We start from the raw sequence: 23,286 nt of genomic DNA on the forward strand, positions 1-23,286 counted from the left end.
GGCCAGGCCTCTTGGTTCCCCAGTTCTACGTAGATTTAAAAACGGAAAGAGCTGGGTCTCTTACGTTTTGAGAACAGAAATTTGATTCAGTTGAAGCGGGGGGAAAAAATCGATAAAAATCCTGACGTAGAGAAGTCTGACTAGAGCTACGGCACCGAGACCCGGGAGCCCTAGGCTACAGCCTCCGCCTACTCCCCGGGTTGCCGAAGCGACGCTTCCGGCCGGCGCGCGCAGCCCCGGGAGCAGGGGAGCTGTGGAATGGGCGGCTAGACCTGCCCGCCGCCGTGAATTCGCCAGCGGGAGCGCGCTCGCGGCCGCGCGTGCTTCGCTTTCCCGGCTCCGTCGTTGACGCGTCGTAGACGTTGGGGAGCGGAGACAGCAGCAGCGGGTCGGGATGAACAGCGGTGGCGGCTTCGGTTTGGCTCTAGGCTTCGGCCTTACCCCTACGGCGGTGATTCAGGTGACCAATCTGTCGTCGGCGGTGACCAGCGAGCAGATGCGGACGCTTTTTTCCTTCCTAGGAGAAATCGAGGAGCTGCGGCTTTACCCCCCAGAGTAAGTGCTCGAGCTCGGCTGGGGGAGGGGCGCGGGCGCCATAGAGACCTCGGGCACCGAGGCGTGGGGGAGAGCGCGGACGGGGGCGCGCGGTGCCCGTCATGTGACCGCCCGGGCTTACCTTGGTGCCCATGTTTGATTAGGGCACCCGGGCGCGGGGTCCCGAGGTCCTGCTCTCCTTGTTAGTTAGGCTGCGGAGGTTAACCTCTGCACCGAGCCCTTAGAATTTAGAGGAGTAGTTTTTTTTCGTGCATCCCCGATTTGTGGTCTCCGTCGGGTCTTCGTATTCAGTGCCTCCCCCTTTTCCTTTTTCTTCCCGAACTTAAGATGGCCGCAGGTGGGCCCGGAATAGTCCTCATGGCAAACGCCTGTTAGCATTTTTGCAATGTGAAAATTGCGGATACCGCGCCGGGGAAACCGTCCACTTGTTAGGGCCTTAGTGTCAGGCCGTTGTTACTGATGAGAAAGCCTGCGGCGCGTGACAGGTTGGAATTAGGGCTGTATTTGTTGCCCAGGGCGGTGTTCACAAATTTAGCATCTTCTTGGTTAATCTGACCGAGCCCATCCATGTTGTTAAAGATCATGCCTATTCGCCCTTTTGGCAGCGGATTAAAATTTCCGCTTTGAAGGTCACACTGTCCTAAGCCTTTCATAAAAAGTATTAGTCGGTGCAGGATTATCCCTGCTGTATGCTTTAAAAGTCTGTCTCTATTTAAAAGTCTACAGCTTGCGGCCACTTCCCAAGTACTGTATTTTGAAGTAAGATTTCCCTTGTATAGTACTATCTACTCAAAATTTGTAAGGGATGTGGGTTGTTCACATTATTACACGCACTTTTTTTTTTTTAAAGGTAGAGCTTAGAATCTTAAAATCTCAGTATTTTATTCATTTTGTCAATATCCTTTGAAGGAAGGGCTAGTAGTTGGCAGGATTTCTTTACCTCAAAAAAAAAAAAAACCCACCTGTATTTGACTTTTTGGTTTATTTCATAACGATGCATGTAGACCTATTTTTCTTTCGGTTTCTATCTGTAAGTATATCGCATTGCCACAGCATAGATATTGGTAAAAGTTGGTATCTGGATTTTTAAATTTTACTTCTTAAAGTTTTTTTCCCTCTCCTTTTTGTTTTTAAATATTTAATGTATACGAAAAAGTTGAAACAGTAACACCCACGTTTCCCTCACCTGTATTCCTTCTTTGCCAGTTGAGTTCTTTCTGTCTCCCCCTCTAGCTGTCTACACCCTCTGCACTTAAACTCCCTCTTTCTTCCCATCTTTTTCAAAGTAGTTGCAGACACCATGACTTTATTCCTTAACATTTAAGTATGGATCTCTTCTAGAAGAGGTACATTGCCCTACATTACCACAATACTATTAACATGTTTAAGAAATTTAACATCGGTAATGTATAACAAGTAGTTCATACTTAAATTTTCCCAGTTATTATAATCATGTGTTTTTTCCTTTTCTTTTTTTGGTCTAGGATATAATCTGAAACCACCCATTTTATTTGGTTGTTACCTCCTTTAATCCAGAACAGTCCCCTGTCACCTTTTTAAAAATCTATCGTGACATTCATTTTGTCTTGTAGTATGTTTTGTACAATGATTTTTTTTTGAAGATTTTATTTATTCATTTGACAGAGATAGAGACGGCCAGCGAGAGAGGGAACACAAACAGGGGGAGTGGGAGAGGGAGAAGCAGGCCTCCAGCGGAGGAGCCTGATGTGGGGCTCTGATCCCAGAACCCCGGGATCACGCCCTGAGCCAAAGGCAGACGCTTAACGACTGAGCCACCCAGGCACCCCTTGTACAATGATTCTTAATCTGGGCTATTATAAATTGTTTCTACATGATAAGATTCAGATAATACATTTTTGTCAAGAATACTTCATAAGTGCATGGATATACATATTTATTGACCAGCCACAGCATTTATAGTTTGAATATGTTATTTAACTTTTGAAAATGCTTTCTGCTATCTCTTCATTTCGGCATTCTAACTTTTTTTTTTTTTAAGAATTGAAAAGTGTTTGGAAGAGTGCTATACCCTTAAGAATTGAAATCAAGCAGTAAAATATTTTGTACATTAACTTTTGTAAACTAACGTTGCTTTCAAGGTTGTAGTAATAAGGTGTCTCATATGTAGAAGAAATACGTCACAGAATATTATTCAACGCCAACATATTACCACTTTCATAGTTAAAACCAGGGTATGGGTGGCTGTATGCTACCAGTTATTATCTGACACAGTAATGGGCTGGTTTTTGAAATCAGATGTTAATTACTTGGAGTTTAAAAGTCGAAGAGAATAAAAAGCTATTTACTTAAGCATGGTGAAGTTAGTGTGTCACAAACTAATACGTTTTGCAAAATTGTAACATAAACAGAGCCCATATGGGCCCTGCAGAATTCTTAATCAGTTTTTCCTTAAGTGTAATCCCTTATTACTGTTTTTCGAAAATATTGCCATGCTTTACTAACAGCGTGTTTTCTGCTCTGTAATGAAGTTGTCGTAACCTGGTTTTTATATTAAAGATGTATTTGCAAATTGGAGCTGAAATGGACAACAGTGCAATAGTAGTAGCTGTATTGAAGATAGAAAACTGTTTTGCAGTGTCTCGGAACTTTATGTACTTTATGATTAATGTTTGGAAGCTGAGTTGAATTTCATTTGTTTTAAATTTGGAAATAAATTTCTTTAAAAGAGTGTGTGGGGGGGGTAGCGCAGTCGTTAAGCATCTGCCTCAGGGCGTGATCCCGGCGTTCCGGGATCGAGTCCCACATCGGGCTCCTCCGCTGGGAGCCTGCTTCTTCCTCTCCCACTCCCCTGCTTTGTTCCCTCTCTCGCTGGCTGTCTTTCTGTCAAAATAAATAAATAAAATCTTAAAAAAAAAATAAAAGTGTGAAAACAGTTTTTCATTAATCTTTCAAGAATTCATTTGCTAATATGAAAATTCACATTTTAAATTGAACTCTTTTGGAATGAGGCTGTGATTCAGTTTCTTTTTAAACATCAATAATTAGTGTGAACGTTCATTATGTATGTTAAAAAAATTTTTTTAAAGATTTTATTTGACAGAGAGAGAGACAGTGAGGGAGGGAACACAAGCAGGGGGAGTGGGAGAGGGAAAAGGCGGCCTCCCGCTGAACAGGGAGCCTGATGGGGGCTCCATCCCAGGACTCTGGGATCATGACCTGAGCTGAAGGCAGACGGTTAATGACTGAGCCACCCAGACTCCCCATGTTAAAAATTCTTAATTGTGCTCTTTTTTTGTGTGCAGGATGATAAATACCCAGAATTTTTGTTTTCACTTGTTTCACGACAAACGAAGACCATGTCATGAAATCCTTTTGACGGCAGTAAGAAACTTTGGTAGTTTTCTAGTCACTTTTTTTTTTTTTAGGTGTACTGTACATATAGAAAAGTTTCGGTAAAAATACAGCTTGATGAATTTCCACAAAGTGAACACACCTGTGAAATCAGTACCCACATCGGGCTTATCTGCACCCTAGCATTTTCCCAGTGTCCCCTTTCAAGTGACTAAAACCGGAAGGGTAATCCTGTCCTGATTTCTAACAGCATTTGTCACATTAACACCTGTGTTGATTTTTTTGGTTGCTGGTTTTCTTCACTTCTCTGGTCTTCAAAAGTATTAATAAGCAAGGAAAAATGTGTCAACTACTTATTTATTTAGTTAAAAAAATTAATAGACCCAATATAGCAATTTTATGAGAAATACAGAAAAAGAAACACCACTTAATGATCCTCTTTCCATTTCCATATATTTGCCTGCAGTCCTTTTTATATGTGCTTATTTTAATGTAAATTTCAAAGGATTTATACACTGATGGTGAACTTTTTTCATTCAATGTGTAATAAGTATTTTTTCATATTTCTTTGTCTTATTTAATAATATTTAAAAGGCTGTAATTATGTCTTAAGTGTTTTTCAAATTCTGTCATTGGCTATATTGGTTCCTTTGTTTTGGTGTTTTAAGTCAGTGGATTTTAGCTGGAAACATTTGAAAATGTGTCTTTGATTGTTTGCATTGATGGGAGTGCCATCTGGTATTTGGTGGGCAAGTGTCAGTAATTCATAAGATCTTAACATAAGGAAAAATTGTGCCATCCAGAGTACGCTAGAGCCCTGCTGAGAAGTCCTGTTATAAAGTATGTGTCAGTTAATATTTTTATACATAAGTTTGTGTACTTTGTCCATGCTTTCGATTATATCCTTTTTGATCCTACAGTAAAAGACTAGATATATTAGTACCACTTGACTTTTTAAAAAAGATTGTACTGTGCCATCACCGTGTTTAATGAAAAACAAAATAACCAATTAGGGCCTAGAAAATTTAACTGATGCTCAAAAAGTTGGTTCTGTAATTTCTGTATTAAACTCCTAGTCGGAAATTCTGATTTTTTGGAAAAACGATTCTAGAAAGTTTTATATTTGAAAAAAGAAAATTTGTTTCAACAAATGAGGTGAAAGTAAAATTTGCTATTTTTGGCTACTGCTGCTTTCCTTAGAAGCGTTTGGAATATGCAACACCCTTTTAAAAATTAAAACTCTAGGTCAAAATTACACTTAAAAATGATAATTCTATTTAATTAAAAAAAGTAAATCTATTTAAAAGTTTAGATGTATTAGAACGAAAGCCGTAAATATAAAATTTGGAAACAATAATTTATAAATAAATACACATTTGTTGAGAAATTCATCTTCTGTATTTAGGCTTGCCACTGTATTGTATTTTAGATGGTAATGTTCATAATAAAATAGTGTTAAATGTAAGTTGATCTCTATCCTGTATTTTAAGAAAGGTAAATGGAGATGAAGATAAAGAAAATTCTTTAGAGCAGTGGTATAGCTATGCCTATTGTCCACACGCCTATGATAATGCTTGGTCTGCACAGATCAGCCTTTTCTTAACCAGTTCTGGGCTTCTCAAGTCTTGGTAGTCTATTATAACATGAAGTTGCTTTACCATCCAGTCTCATATTTCCTTTTCCTCTGGGTGTTTTAAATTTGAAATGATGTGCGTTTAAGTAGGGGTATTGCAAAATGTGTTTTTAGTTTTCAAAGGTGATCATTTAGGTTTCCATTCTTTCACAAAAGTATCTGTCCATTTAGGGAGTGTAGTTTCAGTGGTGGTTCGTTAGGCTCTTGAAGATTTCAGTGCTAAAAGAGAGTGTACTTGTAATTGCTAGGGCTTTAGTAGCTCATTGTTATTACAGGGTTTTTTCAGGGGGGGTTGGTTGCAAAAGACAGAAACAGCGCTATCCAATTTAGCTCGAGAAGAGATAAAATTATTAAGAAGATGGATATTTTCCTAAATTGAAATAAAGACTGTAGTACAAATAGGCCTCATGGGAACTGGGACTGGAAACCAGAAAGATAATCAGCATCGAAGGCGACTATCTGCCTTTTCTCAGAGGCTTTATTGTCTGCTCAGTTTGTTTCCGTGTATCTGCTCTATTTTCTTTGCAGACTTACTTTGTACTCAGTGTTTTGGCATCTGGCCCAAGCCCTGAGTCTAAGTGACTTTTCAGCCCAAGAGAGAGAATCTGATTATTTAAGTTGATTTGATCAAACCACCCAAATTATACGTTGTTGGTTAGCCAGTAAAATGGGTCCTTATGTCATGTGGCAAATCAATTGTGTCTAGAGGCTTCCAAAATCTGTTGAGGGTTTCACTTAAGAAAACTGATAGGGCTGTGCTAAAAGTGTATAGAATGTCCTGGTAGCACATAGAGGAGAGGTTTTTAATCACTTTGATATCTTAAAGTAGCTTTCCAGAAGACTTGGAAACTTGAGTCTTGAAGAAAAGTGAAATTACCACTCAAAAAGGGAAGTAGGATATCATAGGCAAATGGAAAAACATGTACAAAGATGGCCCAGATATTCAGAATGTGTTCTGGAAACCACAAGTATTTCTAATGCTTGGATTTTGGGGAGCATTTAGATGATAAAGTAAGAACAGAAGGGTGTCTTTGAGGAAATTGAAGCAGTGGAATGACATGACAAAATTTACAGTTTTGAAGGATCACTCTGGCAGCTTTTGTGAAAGACCATTTTTAAGGAATTGGGATTGGAGTCACTGTGATTGGTTAGGAGCCATTGTAATAATCTGGGTGAGAAATGATGAGGGCCTGAATTATGATCTGATAGAATGATAAAAGAATTAATGTGACAAATATTTGGGATGTAGTCTTCACAGGATTAAATGACCAATTGGATGAAGAGGGAAGGGTCAAGGATGGAAATAGCCCCGAATCTTACTGGTTTTGTAAAAACAGATAATTTCTTATGCTAAACTTGTGGAGTAGGGAACTCTACTCATTGTGGTCACTCACTTTAGGAAGAAGCCAGTGTAGCAGCCACCCATTTCTCAAATGTTGCTGGTCACTGTGTTAGAGGAAAAGAGCCAAGCAATGACCCTTTAAGCTCCTGAATATCAGTTGTGCTCATAATCAGTTGGCCAAAACAAGTTGCTTGGGCACACCTGACTTCAAAGAACAAAGAAATGGAATTTTACCACATAGCCAGAAGAAATTTGGAAGTATTCAGTGAATGGTGCTAATGATGGTTACATTTAATGACACTTAGATTTATGACTTGAGTAATATGGTGGTATTTTTAACTGAGGGATGAAATATAGGACAGAGACCAGGATTGGTGAGGAAGAAGGATGATGAATTTATTTTAGACTCAGTAACTTTTTGGGGGTGGGCCTTGTGACGATCAAGGTATAATTTTCCAGCAGACACTTGGATCTGGGAGTCTAAAGCTCAAGAGAGGCCTAAATTGGAAATTTGGTAATGTAAAGGTGAGTTAAGTGTGGATACGACTGTTTTTACCTCAGTGACAAATTAATAAAGTGCTTGACTTCGATACTTGTGTGGGGAGGTGGGGAGTAAGCATTATTGAAGTGGGCCTGTTGAGGCCTGAATTGGATAGCCTTAGGCAGGAGTGAATTGAGTTGGGTTGGGTGAGAAAGAGGTAGTTTCCTTTTGTCAACTTTTATTAGCCTGACTAGTTATGGTAATAATAATATAAATAGTTTCAAGTTCTAAATACTAATATGTTTTGGTAATAGCATAAATATTTATGTTTAACCATTATCAAGATGGAGTTGTTGCTTTATGTGAAGACTTTTATTTTAAAAATGGCTAATATTTGGAAATGTTCATTAAATAGTACATTAAAATACTTTTAAAATTCTTTTTTTTTTCTTTTTTTGAGAGAGAGAGGGAGAGGGAAGGAGAGAATCTCAAGCAGGCTTCATGTCTAGTGCGGAACCTGACGTGGGGCTCAGTCTCACAACCCTGAGATCATGACCAGAGCACAAATCAAGAGTTGGACACTTAACCGACTGAACCACCCAGGCACCCCAACATGCTTTTAAAATTCTTGATTAGTTGAGTGATTCAGATTGTACGAGATTTGAATTTAGATAGACTTTAAGTCTCACCTTTGCCATTAACTAGGGCTAGGATTATGGTCAACTTTATTGACTGATTTGTAAACTAAATTATTGCTACTGCACAAGGCAAAGATGATATTTTTCAGATGAACTCACTTTTTTCTTAGTGTGAAAAATCAGTGCTTTAAAGGAGTGTATATGTTCTTTATTAGGTATATATTTAGTTTGGGTATTTTTTTTTCTTGCTAAAGACAGTTTTGTACTTTAATTGAAAATAATCTTGGACAGATTGACAAAATGATCAGTGAATATAGTATATTTTCCAGTCTAACAAAATAGATTCATATTCTGGAAAAACTGCTTTCATCTGTGCTGTGTGGTGTTTTTTTTTTTGTTTTGTTTTGTTTTTTACTCTATATAGGCCTACCTAGATTAAGCTGAATCTGGTACGATTTAGAAGAGTATGCTTTTCATATAAAATACGTAAAATTTTGTTTGTAAAATCTTTTTTTTTTTTTTTATTATTTATTTATTCGACAGAGAGAGAGACAGCCAGCGAGAGAGGGAACATAAGCAGGGGGAGTGGGAGAGGAAGAAGCAGGCTCATAGCAGAAGAGCCTGATGTGGGGCTCGATCCCAGATCGCTGGGATCACGCCCTGAGCTGAAGGCAGACGCTTAACCACTGTGTCACCCAGGCGCCCGTTTGTAAAATCTTTTGTCTGGAAAATCACAATGCTGCCTAGCTTGAAGCAGTCTCTAGTACATGTGAAAGACCTTAATTTTTAATTCTGTGTTATCTATTTAGAAGACTCTGGCGAAGTTTTTAGTGATCTAAAACCTGGGGAGTCACATCAGGAAGGGTTGAAAGTGGTTACAAAATTTGAAGTCATGAGGATTGGGACTTTGATAAAGTGATTTTGCTTATAGATGATAGACTGGTTGAACATTTTTGAGTTAAATCTGCTTTTTTCCCATTTCACTGCCATTAAGAACTCATCAATTTACATTTCCAGTTTTTACAAATAAGAGTATAGGCCTTCCTAGATTGCTGTCAACTTTTGCAGACAAATCACCATGAAAAGACTTAAGTTTTGCTTGGCCCAGCCACTCTGGAAAACAGTAAGAAGGTTTCTCAAGAAGTTAAAACTAGAACTACTCTTCCACCCAGCAATTGCACTACTAGGTATTTACCCAAAGAATACAAGAATACTAAGTCAAAGGGATACATGCGCTCCGAAATTCATAGCCAAAATGTGAAAACAGCCCAAGTGTCCATTGACTGGATAAAGAAGATGTGTATAAATACAATGGAATATTACTCAGCCATAAGAAAATGAAATCTTGCTATTTGCAATGGCATTGATGGAGTTAGTATTTTACTACACCCAATAAGTCAGGGAAAGACAAATACCATATGATGTCACTCATGTGAAATTGTAAGAAACAGAACAAATGAGCATGTGGGGGGGGAGAAAGAGGGAGGCAAACCAAGAAACAGACTCTTAATTACGGGGAACAAACATGGTAACTAACTGGAATTTAAATAAAAACTTGAAAATGTAAAACTTTTTTTATGTTAATGATCCTTAGTAATAAAAATTCTTGTCTTGATTATGTAAGATTATATAAAGATCTAAGAAAGAAATTTCAGATGAAAATGACAAAACCAGCCAAATGTTTATTAGTCCAATTGTTGTTCTTTTTATCTTGCAGCAACGCACCTCTTGCTTTTTCTTCCAAAGTATGTTATGTTAAGTTTCGTGACCCATCAAGTGTTGGCGTGGCCCAGCATCTAACTAACACGGTTTTTATTGACAGAGCTCTGATAGTTGTACCTTGTGCAGAAGGTTGGTATCTCATGTGTTTTTTTCCTATTATTTTAATCTCTGTCCTGTGTGTTACTACCTTTGGCTTTACTAGAAATTGGTAGGTAGGTAGTTCACTGTGTGTGTGTGTGTGTGTGTGTGTGTAAGAATGAAATTTGGAGAAGGAAAAATTTTTTATGTAATTATAAAATATAATGGTTAATTTATTACTTATGTATGCTTGAGATTCAATAGCCAACCATTTAAAAAAATTCATGAATTAGTCCTTGTTTGCTTTGGCTTTCTATAGTCAACTTGCAAGTTGTAAACAAAGCTTTCTGAAATTAAAATATTTAATTGGTAGGGGAAATTATTTTAAATGTATAAATAAGTGAGGCTTTGCCCCTGTGTATACAATATTAATGATATCACATAAATAAAAACTGCATTTTGCCAAATTGGGGTTAAGTGGTATTTATGTTTATAAGAAAAATACTTATAATTCAGTCTCCAGAGTATCCTCCTAAGGTAGTTCACCTTGTCATTGAGACCATTATTGCATATTCATTGTGATTGCTGTGCAACTGGAATTTATATTCTTCTTTTAATGACTTGCTTTTCTTGGGGGGTGGGATGGGTAATTGAAGAAAAATCATGGAAAGTAATTTTCCGAAGTTTCGATCAATAGTTGTTGAAGGGAACAAGGCCAAAAACATTATAGTTATTAAATAAATTTAAGACTTAACCTGCTTTAAGAGCTAATTATTATTAATACTTATTTTTTTAGTTATTTCTGTTTACAGAGCCATTCACATATAATAGGCTGTTCTGAATTTGACAGTTCTGGTGTGTAGTTTACTTTTATTTAGGGTACACGCTGTGGCGTGTGTACATGGGTTTTAGAATAGGTTATTATAATTTAAATGTCCTTAAAATGTGTTTTCCCTGCTGGATGGTGGTAACTGTTTAACAACGTAAAAAATTTACCTGGAACAACTTAAGGAGCTTTCATATGTAATGTTTTAAAGCCTCTTTTAAAAACCGGGCTAATATTAAAATAACTTGATATATGGTACACAGTGCTGCACTTTCAAAGTTTGATGCTTATTTCAGAATGCCTATTCTGGGATGTCAAAAACATTATAGTTAGATACAGTAGGTACCATTCTTTTGGTTTTGAAGTCCCAGAATAGGACATTCTGGATTTTTTTTCAGATGAATTTGAAAGTATTTTTCCCATGCCTGGTTAGAATGGAGTAGGTAAAATAAAAAAAGGATTAAAGTTAATTATTTGCTGAATCTGTCCTTATCTATTGATCTGTAAGGGGACAGTGAGTCCAGAATTGGCGAGCAAGGTGAGAAAAGAGCTGGTAAATGGTTTAGTTCTGCATACCAAGTTCATACCAGTTTCACACCAGGTAAACTGCATGGGAAAAAAGAAATCAGAAGGTTTATTAAATGGGAATATTAATCACATCAGAAAACTATGCCACCAACAGTGAAGGATCTTGTATTATGTTAGCTCATTACTGAATTGGAAGGAAGAATTTTTATCATTGTTGCTTAGTTGGAATCTTGGTATATTTCCATAGAATTTTTCATATATTTGAAAAGCCCAAACTGATTTGTCATAAGTGTTCAAGGTTATGGGCATGTAGAAGTTCTCTTTTTTGTCTGTTTTACTTAATAGAGCTTAATAAATACACATTTATTATAATAGCTCTCGAATATTTTTAATATTACCGTTTTGAGACAGTTTCTCTGGTTTTGAACATGAAAGTTTAAGTACATTTTTATTGCAGTTTAGTTTTAAGTAAGTATTTTAGAACACTGATAAAATATTTGGTCTTAGAGAAACATTCAGATACACATTTTTCATTAGTTTAACTAAATACCACCGAATAACCTTATAGAATCTGAGGAATGTTACAGTGAGCTGTTGAACTGATTATGCACTGCAAGCAAAGTAATCATATGTGTTCTACTGGAAAAGATAGCAAAGTGGGTTTGAAATAAACCAAAGGAAAGAGTTCCAGTGGAGTAAGTTCTGTTAGAGGAGATGGGGTGCTGTAAGCATTCTTCTATTTACTTCACTGGTTGCATTCTTTCTTTGATGTTATAGAAACAGCATTGTGAAAGAAATGAGAAAAACATAGAAACAATTTTAAGAAAAGTTTTTTCATTTTCTTTCAGTGTGCTGTTTTTGTAATGCAGTTTTGTAACAAGATCCTAAGCTCTATAACTAATGTTTGATGTGTAAGAGTTTCATACGTATTAAGCATTAGCTATTGTTAATAAAACATGCCATTTCAAAATAAAATATGCTTTCATTATACTTGTCCAGATATGACCTCTTTTTGTTGTTGCGTGCATCTCAGATTTCTTTTTTGTAAATGTTAACACTTAGAAAAAGATAAGGTCAAACATAACAAGGGTGTCAAGCCTAATCATCAGTCATAACTTTATGTCCACATTTTCTGGTAGATGGATTTTGACTATTAATTTGGTTTTGTATGTTTTCTCTATGTGATATTTGTGCATTATTAGATGACTAGACTGGCCAAGGCAGACCTGTTACACTTGCCTGAGTTAGGCATTGTTTGCCATGCCACTAAACCTGCCGACAAGTGAAACCTTCATTGGGGAAATGAGATCGGAGTCTGAACCGCAGAAGATGGACGCCCTGTCTCTGTTTTTTATTGTTTTACTTTAATTTCATTTCTTTTTCTTTATTTTGTCCCTTTTTTTGTTTTTGTTTTTGTTTTTGTTTTGTTAAATCTCTTTCACTTTAACTTGTGAGCTGGTTTTCCAGTTCTTTGTAAATGGTATTCCATTAAGGGTTCATAACATTGCTTTGCAGATTATATTGGAAGATGATTAGCAGAGCTCAATCTTAGAGTGAAATAAATTTTCATAGTAAACTAGGATACAGTGTTGTGAAGCTCAGCGTGAGTCTTAATTGGTGTTTATAGACTGCACAGTACATTTTGTTCTGGAAACACTAAAACACTGATAGAATTCTTAGGAACATTTTCTGACCTCGTTGCAACGTTTTTTCAATTTTTCTCCCAAATCTACATCTTTCATAAGAACCAACTGTTAGCTTCTAATTTTCATCCTTCCCCCTTAGAATTTTAGGCATACAGAATCCTCAAGGAAAAGTAATTTCTTAGAATAATCTAGGGGTAGAGGAAAAGCAGAGACATTCACTTTTTTGAGTTATTTACTATAGATAATAACTTACTTCCTTGGCTTACAAAGACTTTTACTTGCCTGTGTGGGGAATGGATATTTGAGAAACTGGTTGAAAACTTACTTGGTGTGTGTATTTCTCTGCTTGAATTTTTTGAAATATTTTCAGGTATTACTAGCTTCTGAATGGATTCTGAGGTTAGGACTAGCATTTTAATTTTAATACTCTGAGAGATGTTTTTCTTCTCAGTTGTCTTTGAGGAGTATAGTTTGGGAAAAATGCTCAATGCTTGTTTGTTTTATATTTTTGTATATACTCTGGTAGTATTTGGAGGGTAAATTTGATAGAATTCTATCTTGGGAGTTAAGCAATGGAACTTTTTTCTTAAAGTATCTTTAATGGTAATTAGAATAAGAAAAAAATGTGCTTACAGTTAGACTTAATGTTTATAATAGTTTATTACTACCGTGAGAGGCTTTGAGAGTCAGACAATCTATTGATATTTTTTTTAAGCCAAAAGTGGAAGTGTAATGTTAAGTATTCATCTTTTGGCCTGTGTTGAATACTTTTTATTTTGTGTAGTCTTTCTACACTGTCTTTTATGGGCAGTTTTGCTTATTTAATTGACAAGTAATCTTAAATTGGGGGCATTAATAAATTGAAACTTTTAGTTTTTTGGGTGCATAAATTAGGGTGACAAAGCATAAGATTTACATAACAGGACCTCAGTTGATTTGTCAAGATGTGTTCAGATTTTATAAGCATTAAAAATAATACCTATTTATAAGAGATAAAATGGGTCTGGTTGCAGTCTAAATAGCTTAGTATATATAGGTGGGTATACAGATACATGTGTTAATATCAGTAACTAATAAATTTAAAAAATTGTTATTTGATGTCTTCAGTAAGGCCTACCTACCTTTTATTTATGCATGTTAAAAAATCTGTGCTTGTGCAGAATTTACACTGAAATAATAAAATAACTGTTTTTGAAATTAGTAAATTAATGTAGACTTAGATGTTGCAAAATTTAGGAAAAAGTAGACATTTGTTAAAGCTAATCAAATGTAATTTTTCTGTTCCTATCAATAAGGTGTGACCATTATTTAAAGCAAAATTTAAAAGCTATCTTGAATTCCATCCATGTTTAGAGGTATATTCAGATAATATTGTTTAGAGATTTATCCCTCCACATCTGGTTGTTTTAAGTAGAATTTGTACTTCTAAAATCCAGCATGGTGCTTTTGAAAACTTACTCCATATGCTATTTCCAATTTAGTGTAACTTTGTACACTGTGTTTTAATTATTTTTTGAGGACTCCATAATGGAAATGTATAGCCAACTACCACGTAACTATAAGTAGTACTTTTAAAATAGATACATGTAATCAACTTTTTTAAGAAATAATTTTAGCGGGGGCAGTAAGAGAGGACACAAAAGGAAAATGTGTGAAAGTTGCAGTTTGTATCAAAGTTAATTGATTAGAGTTTAGTAATTAAATATGGCAAATTGATGAACTTTAGAGTAAATTTTTCATTTTTTAGTTGTAGGGATTTTTTTTTCTTTTCAGTGTCTAAGATTATTTTAGTGTTACTGTCATTTTTATTAGGCAATTAAGATGTTTATAAGCAAGACATTTAGGCATTAACCACCCCTCTTCAGATAAGTATACGTAAATTGGTTCTAAAATTCAGAACTTTAAGAAGTTTCCTGAGACAGAACTTTTTTCGTTAGTGATTCTCAAAAATTTTAGTAGTTTCCCAAGGCATATTCTTTGGAATTGGATTCTTTTAGGCATCTCTGAGCTAGTTGGTGAGATGTTTTTTTAACTGGATGGGTGTAGGCTTCCTTTTAAATTGAAGCTGATTACATGGAGTAGGCTTTTGTTTTTTTCTGTCTACTTGAAATTGAATGGAATTTATTGGAAGGTTATCAAAACTGTTTGCATCACTAGTAGGTAGTTTTAGTAACCAGGATAGGGGCACTCATTAAGGAACAAATTTCAATTCGCACATATTTGTTTTTTTTTTTTCTTTTTTTTGACTAATTTGGTTATTTGCCATTTCTGGGGATTAAACTTTAAAAAATGTTCTTCTTTTCTGTATCTGATGTTCTGTGTGCTATTAGTGATGCAGCCAACACGAACGGTTGTCATGTGTAACACAACTTTCGATCACCGCGAAAACACCGTCCTGGGAAAGCGTCCATGCTTGATATCGTTTGGTTCATGAACATTAAGTTTCCAGTACAGGTGACCCATAGCTCAAAGTGTTAAATAATTGTCTACATTATTCAATTTTTAAAATAATATTCCATTAATGAGATTGTTAGTCTTTGAAGTTTTGCTCACTTTTATTTTTCCTAGTAGAGCAGGATAAAAGGAAAGACTTAAGTTCTTATTTATTTCTTTGTACAGATCTGATAGATTGATTCATTTATTATTATTATTTTTTAAGTGCAAGGGTAATTGTAAAATCATAGTGTAAAGTTTGTGTGGTGTTTCTGCTTTCCATAATGTTTGGAACTTGCCTCTGCAGGTAAAATTCCAGAGGAATCCAAAGCTCTCTCTTTATTGGCTCCTGCTCCAACCATGACAAGTCTAATGCCTGGTGCAGGCTTGCTTCCCATACCGACCCCAAATCCCTTGACTACAGTAAGTAGTACACACCCTCATCTGAAAGAGATTTATGTTGAATTGTGTAATCATTTGAAAAAGAGCTTAGAAAATTATTTGTTTTGAATCTTTTTTTTTTAATTAAAAGGATTCAAAATGTCTACTTAATTTTTCTACTTGATGTCTACTTAATTTTTCCCCCCACGTCATCACTGACTTAAACTGACTTTTGGAATTACTTCTGAAGTAGTTGGGCATTCATTTAAATTTGAGAACTAAAATAGATTATTCGTTAGAGAGTCAGTTATTGAAACTCAACATTTTAGATCATATGGGGAATTGAAAAATCTAGGTAGTTCAAGAGGATCAGATCTACTAAAGTAAAATAAAATAAAATGATCCACAGCTTTGTAATGGGAAAAGATATCTGAGAGAAACATTTGTCTGGTACTGAGAAAATGTAACAAGGTAAAAACGTGGTAAAAATATTTTTTCATTAACTACGTACAATTAAATAGGAATTTGATACCTCCTTTGTGATTTCTAAGAGGGGTTAGAAAATATTGCTCTTACTGGGCTCTTGTCCTATTTATTTTAAAGAAGGGTCATTTTTCTTTAAAAATGAATGTAAGACAAAATATAAACCTCACCTTACTTGCAAGTTGTAGCTTAGCTTTGTGGTATTGGATTATTAGGGAGTGAACTAATATTAGCTTTATGATAGTAGTTAATTTTAATACTTTTTTCTTTCTATTTTTCTTTTTTAAAGATTTTATTTTATTTTTTTTAAAGATTTTATTTTTATTTATTTGACAGAGATAGAGACAGCCAGCGAGAGAGGGAACACAAGCAGGGGGAGTGGGAGAGGAAGAAGCAGGCTCATAGCAGAAGAGCCTGATGTGGGGCTCGATCCCATAATGCTGGGATCATGCCCTGAGCTGAAGGCAGACACCTAACCGCTGTGCCACCCAGGCGCCCCTAAAGATTTTATTTTTAAACACCGAGTATGGGGCTTGAACTCACAGCCCTGAGATCAAGAGTTGCATGCTTTACCAACTGAGCCAGCCATGCCCTCTGCCCCACCTTTTTTTAATTAAAAACATTTTTTTAAAGATTTTATTTATTTATTTGAGAGAGGGAGCATGGGGGGGGTCAGAGGGAGAAGCAGACTCCCTGCTAAGCAGGGAACCCGATGCGGGACTCAGTCCTGGGACTCCAGGATCATGACCTGAGCTGAAGGCAGTCGCCCAAACAGCTGAGCTACACAGGCACCCCCCCTTTTTTTTAAAGTAAGTTCTACCCCCGCTGTGGGGCTTGAGCTCACCTGGAGATCAAAGGTCTCAGGCTCTACTGACTAAGCCAGCCAGGCGCCCCTTTGATGGTAGTTAATTTACCAAAGTTATAAAAATGGTCTATGAAACTTTGAAGTGTAAAATTGTAGCTCTTTTTTTTACATGATACTGTACTGCCGGAGACCTGCATTGTGATCACTTGGGAAAATGCTTTCTATTTAAAATTTTTTTTGGTTAGGGGAGTGTTTTGTTTATGTATGTATGTATGTTTGTATGGGGGGGGTAGAAAGAGAGGGGGAGGGGCAGAGGGAGAGAGAATCTTAAGCAGGTTCCACACCCAGCGTGATGCCTGGCATAGGGCTTGATCTCACAACCCCAAGATGATGACCTGAGCCCAAATCAAGAGTTGGACACTTAACTGACTGAACCACACAGATTACCCTCCTTTTATTTTAAAGATATTTAAATAAAATATTTTATTTCAAAATATTTATTTTAGAGAGAGAAAGAGTATAAGTGGGGGGAGGGGCAGAGGAAGAGAGAGAATCTCAAGTGGACTCCAAGCTGAGTGAGGAGCCCTGAGACAGGTCTCAATCTCATGATTCTGAGATCATGACCTGAGCCGAATGAGCCACCCAGGCATCCCAGGAAAATACTTGTAATTCGACATCTGATCGTTTGAGTTAAGCTTTTTAGAAATTCTCTAGAAAATTTTATTTTGGTTATGTCCTGGTATAATTTAACATGTTAATTCCTGGATCACTCTCTTTTTTTCAGAAAGTATTGTTTTGCTATCTTCTTTGAGGGGAAATGGTTTTCTCTAAATTCAGCTGTAGACATGTATTATTTTGAAATTTAATTTATAAAGAACAATTTGAATTAGAAAAAGGGACAGGTTGGCCCATTGTGACTTGATTCCTGCTTACCTCTCTGACCTTTTTCCTACCTGTTTTCCTGGTGTACTCTACTTTAGCCATATTGGCTTTGTGGTTTTTTAGACGTTCCAAGCATTTTTTTTGCTTTAGGGCTTTTGTACTTACTCATCCTTTGCTTATTAGAACATTTCATTTTCAGGGAGGCCATGATTTCTATGTCAGAAGGCAAAAGGGTAACTAAATACTTAGGTTTCTTACCAGGGCTAGAAAGTAGACTAATCAATCACAAGAAGAGTAATTGTATCATTACAGAGCATCTGCATTCAGTAGAACTTTCTGCTATGCTGAAAATGTCTATATCTGCACTATTGAGTGTGGTAGCCACTGGCACCGTGTGCCTATTGAGCACTTGAAATGTGTCCCTGAATTTTAATTAAAATTCACATAGCTATATGGGATTAGTGACTACCATATTAAATAGTATAGGTATAGCAGAATGGTGTAGTAAAAAGAAGAGATAGGAAAAAGTTTCTGAAAAAGAGCTGAATGATCTTTAAGTTTGAGAAGCAGCAAAGGGGTTGGATTAGATGATTTGGAAAAGCCCATTCTGTGTATGTGTGTGTGTGTGTGTGTATGTATAGTGTACCAGTGGAGAAAATTTGCAGGTCAGAGGGATTGACAACTGGGAGTACCTGGAAAGGCTTCTTGAATGCTTTAAATCCATGCAAAACTAATAAATAATGAGTCATATTTGTGATTTAACTTAATGGTATGTAATAATTTTCTTGCACAGTAAAAAATAAATGTAATGACCTTCAAGCATCTGTGTACCTTATACCTTAGAAGATAAGGTGTAGGGGGAAAAAGGAGCATCAATACGTAAGCAATAACTATGGAGAAAAACTAGGCTCAGAGGGTGGTAGCCTTGCTTCATAGACCACTCACCCATTTTTGAATTAAGACATTTCGTACAACTTTATGATAACTTGAAGCAGTGATGCTGTGCAACAAATCTAAGATCTAAGATACCACAGATTGTAGTGAGTACTATGAAGAAAAAAACAGTGATGTGGTACAGAGTGAGTGAAGCTTTATATATAAAGTCAGGGAAAGCCTTTTGGAGGGGATGGGTGACCTGATGCTTGAAGGATTTGGCTGGCAGAAGCTGAGGAAGAGTTTTTTGGCAAAAGCCCTCAGGTGGGAAAAACTTGTGTCTTCGAGGTACAGAATGACAGTATAGTTGATGCTTAGGAAATGGGGCTGGTGGTAGTGTTTTGAGATACTGGAGGGTTAGGTCGTGTACTGATTATAGGGCTTTTGTGCCATGGAAAGGAATTTGAATCTTACTCAAAAGGTAAATAGAAGCCATTGATTAGCTTTAAGCAACGTAAGACATAATTTGACATTTTAAAAAGATCATACACAGGCCTCTGTGGCAAGTGTAAGTGATACTTGTTTCATCAACTTATGTTTTCATCTTTAGGAAGTGTTTTTACATAGAATTTGTTCAGTATTAGTTTTGTAACATTATATAGTTAGTGCTCAAACTTTACTTTCTTTTTTTGGACAGGGAGAGAGAGAGAGCAAAGGGAGGGGTTGGGAGGGGCAGAGAGAGAATGTTAAGCAGGCTCCATGCCCAGCGCAGAGCCTGATGGGGAGCTCTGTCTCACAATCCTGAGCTGAAATAAAGAGTCCGATGCTTAACTGACTGGGCCACCCAGGTGTCCCAGTGCTCAAAATTTTCTTAAATCGCATAAATGGAAATGAAAGTGGTAGTTTTTTTCCCCTTGGATTGTCTTCTCGTTAATTCTGTAAAGTCTTCTGTTTTCAAATATTGAAATCTTTTATCTTTCCTAGTTGAACTTCACATTAAAAACATACTCCTTAATGCTTGAACTAAAAACTGAATTTAGTAATGTTATGAAAAGTCATTCAAAGGTTTTGTCCTGTTTCCATCAAAGTATATGTAAGTTCAGTTTTTCGGGTTTCTTTTCTTAGGTAAACTTTGTCCCTGTTTCAGTTTTAGTCCGTGCATAGTAGTACCTTGCTTTTACCACTTAGTACCGGAGTAGCTTTGGGAAAATCACTTAACTTCTGTAAGTCTTTTTCTTTATCTGTGAAATTGGCATAATATTCATACAGCAACTTTATAGGGCATAACTGCTGTGAATAATGAGAATTGACTGTTCATTTTTAGTTTCAAGTTTGAAAGTAGTTAAAATACCCAGATAGTTAAGAATTATGTTGTATTTCTAATTAATGCAGAACTACTGTGACCTCCTTCTCAATAATTCAGACATATACCTGGCTTAAAGTTAGTACTCCCTAGTAACCTTCCATTCTTGTTGAGTTGATCGTTTTCTTTTTAAGGTTAAAGAATAGTAATCTTTGATACTAACAGAAAATATGTGTTGTTCTTTCTTTTTTTTAAATTTATAGTTGGGTGTTTCCCTTAGCAGTTTGGGAGCTATACCAGCAGCAGCACTAGACCCCAACATTGCAACACTTGGAGAGATACCACAGCCACCACTTATGGGAAATGTGGATCCTTCCAAAATTGATGAAATTAGGAGAACAGTCTATGTTGGCAATTTGAATTCCCAGGTAACTAATTTAAGAAAAAACTGGGCGATAGGACCTCTTACTCTTTCCCCCTCCTTCAAAGTGGTAGCGACTGATAAAGTAATATTTACCTAATTTTTTAAAAAAGAATATACTTTATTAAAGCATGACTTTGTTTCTTCAGACAACAACAGCTGATCAACTACTTGAATTTTTTAAACAAGTTGGAGAAGTGAAGTTTGTGCGGATGGCAGGTGATGAGACTCAGCCAACTCGGTTTGCTTTTGTGGAATTTGCAGACCAAAATTCTGTACCAAGGGCCCTTGCTTTTAATGGAGTTATGTTTGGAGACAGGCCACTGAAGTAAGAAACCCTAAACAAAGAAATTTTAATGATTTTGGAAAGACTTAAAGTATTTCTGATGTAATTAAGGCTTTTTCTTTTCTTTTTAATAGTAATTGGCAATTTGTGGAAAGGAAGACTTTGTGTTAAGTATAAATGAAATACATGAGTTACTTACTATTTTAGCCTTTAAAGTTGTATTTGAAAACATATTTTCTATTTTATAAGATCTAATTTGATATTAACATTATTTATATACCCTATATAATGATTATAGGTCTTTTCCCATAAGCTCTAATAAAGCACGTTGGGCTTGCATTATGACTAGACTAATGGATGCTTGAACATACAAGATGGACTTAGAGTAATACTGTAATAAGAATTTTGGTAAATCTAAAATTGCAGAAGGAAAATAATATTAAGTACCCAGAAGTGTTTTAAATCATACATTTTGAGTTTTAATATTTTCTCATATCCTTGTTTGCAAAATGAAAAATTGGTATGGACTTTACATACTCAAGACCAGAAATTCTGTTTCTTGCAGATTATTGAGGCAGCAGTTTTATCTGAATTTCATAGGTAATTGCCTTAGTTATACAGCTTGATCAGGATTCAGCTATGAAAGTATAAAATATCTCTTATTAGCGAATGCTTGTCTTCTCAGTGTGAAGGGGATAAAGTGAGACTCACCACATTCATTTATGTGCATTAGAGAAACCACTTCTGACCTAGTAGGGAAGAGTTTTATCAGGTGCCTCCCATATTTGAAGCTATATCTGACTCACCATGGTCCAGGGTTGATTAAAATTGTGCACATATACAGCCTTTCCTGCATTCTCCCAGCGTGTACAGATTTCAGTGAAGTCTTAGAATTCAAGATGAGAAATGATGCATTTTAATATTGGTGTCAGCATTTTAATTGATTATAATTCTAAGTTGTGTGGAAAAGCACTTGTCCTGGTATATTCAAGTTGTTAAAGAGTCAGCTAGGGCTCAGTTTTTCTTTCTTCTTTCCTTGCTTTTGGCTCTTTTAGCAAGAGATAAAGATGGGTGGTAATGAGATTAATCATGGTTTTGATTATTCTGTATTTAGCTGTATCATTCTTAATGTGCTTTCCAGATGTCAGATTTATAAATAAGTGTATCATAAACATTTGTTTCATGTTTTGTAAAATATGGTGTGTATTTGTGATATGCTAATATTTTTAATTTAGAATTAATCACTCCAACAATGCAATAGTAAAACCCCCTGAGATGACACCTCAGGCTGCAGCTAAGGAGTTAGAAGAAGTAATGAAGCGAGTACGAGAGGCTCAGTCCTTTATCTCAGCAGCCATTGAACCAGGTAAGGCCACAGTGTTGTTACATAGGTCACAGTTTAAGATCATAGAACGGTAGAACTGGAAGGAATTTTAGAAATTATCTTGTTTAGTCGCTTCATTTTACAAACAAGAAGACTGAAACTCGAGAAAGAGTAAGTGACTTACTAGTGTCAGAGGTTAAAGAACTGGTTAGCACAAATGTTGTGTTTTCCCATGATACTGAATTGAGGCACATTAGCTTCAGTTAATCAGTTCTTTATGTTTTTGTAGCAAAGTCAGTGCTCACGCTGATTGGCTTAAAGCAAAGTGTATATGTTATTGTGAGGCTAAAAATCAGAATAAATATAAAAAATGTTATGATCAAGCAGGTTCACTTTCCTTCTAAGATTTCATTTTAAAAAAGGAAAGAGAGCCCATGATCGGCAAAATACAAAGACTGTTGAGCAAGGTAAAGGAACACCTATTCAGATTTCTGTGTTGCTTACTGAAAGTTAAAAATCCAATCTCAAAATGTGTAGGTGGTTTACAGTTGAACAAATTTACTACATTAGCACTCAGAATTTAGGCTTCACTGCTAGCAAAATAAATGGAGAGGAGATTTAAAATCACTGTCATAGGAATTACAGACGTGTTATAATCGTACATTATGGCAGCAACAAAATATTACGAACAGCTGTTTATAATCATCTGGTTTATATGTACTGCTGCAGGGTGGCTGCATTCAACGAGTTTATGCAATGACTTTCTTGGATGTTTCTGAAGGATAATTGCACAGGAGGAGGATGTACAGAGAGTAGGCCCCTTGCACTATATGTGGTACATTCCACTTGTGCCTGATTATTAACTGGGATCTTTAATTGTTCTGAGCTTACACTGCAAAGTGGTTTTTTCCTCCCAGAGTCTGGAAAGAGCAATGAAAGAAAAGGCGGTCGATCTCGTTCCCACACTCGTTCAAAATCCAGGTCTAGCTCAAAATCCCATTCTAGACGAAAAAGGTCACAGTCAAAACACAGGTGAGAATTTCTATCATATTTAAAAATTTTTTGGTCTTGTATTTAAAATAGTTAAGATTTTCTTAGTTTTTGTTTACAGAGTTTAGAAACTTCAGCAGAGTTCCCCAGGAGTTATGCTTATCATTAAATGTTGCTTTAATTATAATTGGCTAAGAATGAAATTTTATCTAATTAATATATAATTTTTATTATCTCAATTTTCAGTTTTAGAAGATGGTTTTCTATCTTAAGGTCTTTATTGCTGATTCTTCTAAGAATAAACTAGTCTTTATACAACTGGT

The 23,286-nt window shown here is 36.1% G+C and overlaps 1 protein-coding gene across 7 annotated transcripts in view; it reads left to right on the plus strand.

Moving 5' to 3' along the window:
• Nucleotides 1–221: 221 nt before the first annotated feature.
• SREK1 (splicing regulatory glutamic acid and lysine rich protein 1) overlaps nt 222–23,286 on the plus strand; it is a 41,739-nt gene continuing 18,674 nt past the window's right edge. For 2 of the 7 annotated variants that reach the window (XM_011225082.3, XM_034656297.1), the window contains exons 1-7: nt 223–555; nt 9,700–9,833; nt 15,523–15,638; nt 20,206–20,370; nt 20,513–20,691; nt 21,885–22,015; nt 22,891–23,005. In XM_011225082.3, coding sequence (XP_011223384.1) covers nt 395–555; nt 9,700–9,833; nt 15,523–15,638; nt 20,206–20,370; nt 20,513–20,691; nt 21,885–22,015; nt 22,891–23,005 — 1,001 coding nt within the window. In that variant the 5' untranslated portion in view covers nt 223–394. Of the gene's footprint in view, nt 556–9,699; nt 9,834–9,859; nt 15,237–15,522; nt 15,639–20,205; nt 20,371–20,512; nt 20,692–21,884; nt 22,016–22,890; nt 23,006–23,286 lie in introns of those variants that run through there. The other 5 variants (XM_034656298.1, XM_002919297.4, XM_034656296.1 and 2 more) reach the window with 5 other exon arrangements.

The sequence above is a fragment of the Ailuropoda melanoleuca genome, chromosome 3 (genome assembly GCF_002007445.2).
Source record: "Ailuropoda melanoleuca isolate Jingjing chromosome 3, ASM200744v2, whole genome shotgun sequence".
In the NCBI taxonomy this organism is placed as follows: domain Eukaryota; kingdom Metazoa; phylum Chordata; class Mammalia; order Carnivora; family Ursidae; genus Ailuropoda; species Ailuropoda melanoleuca.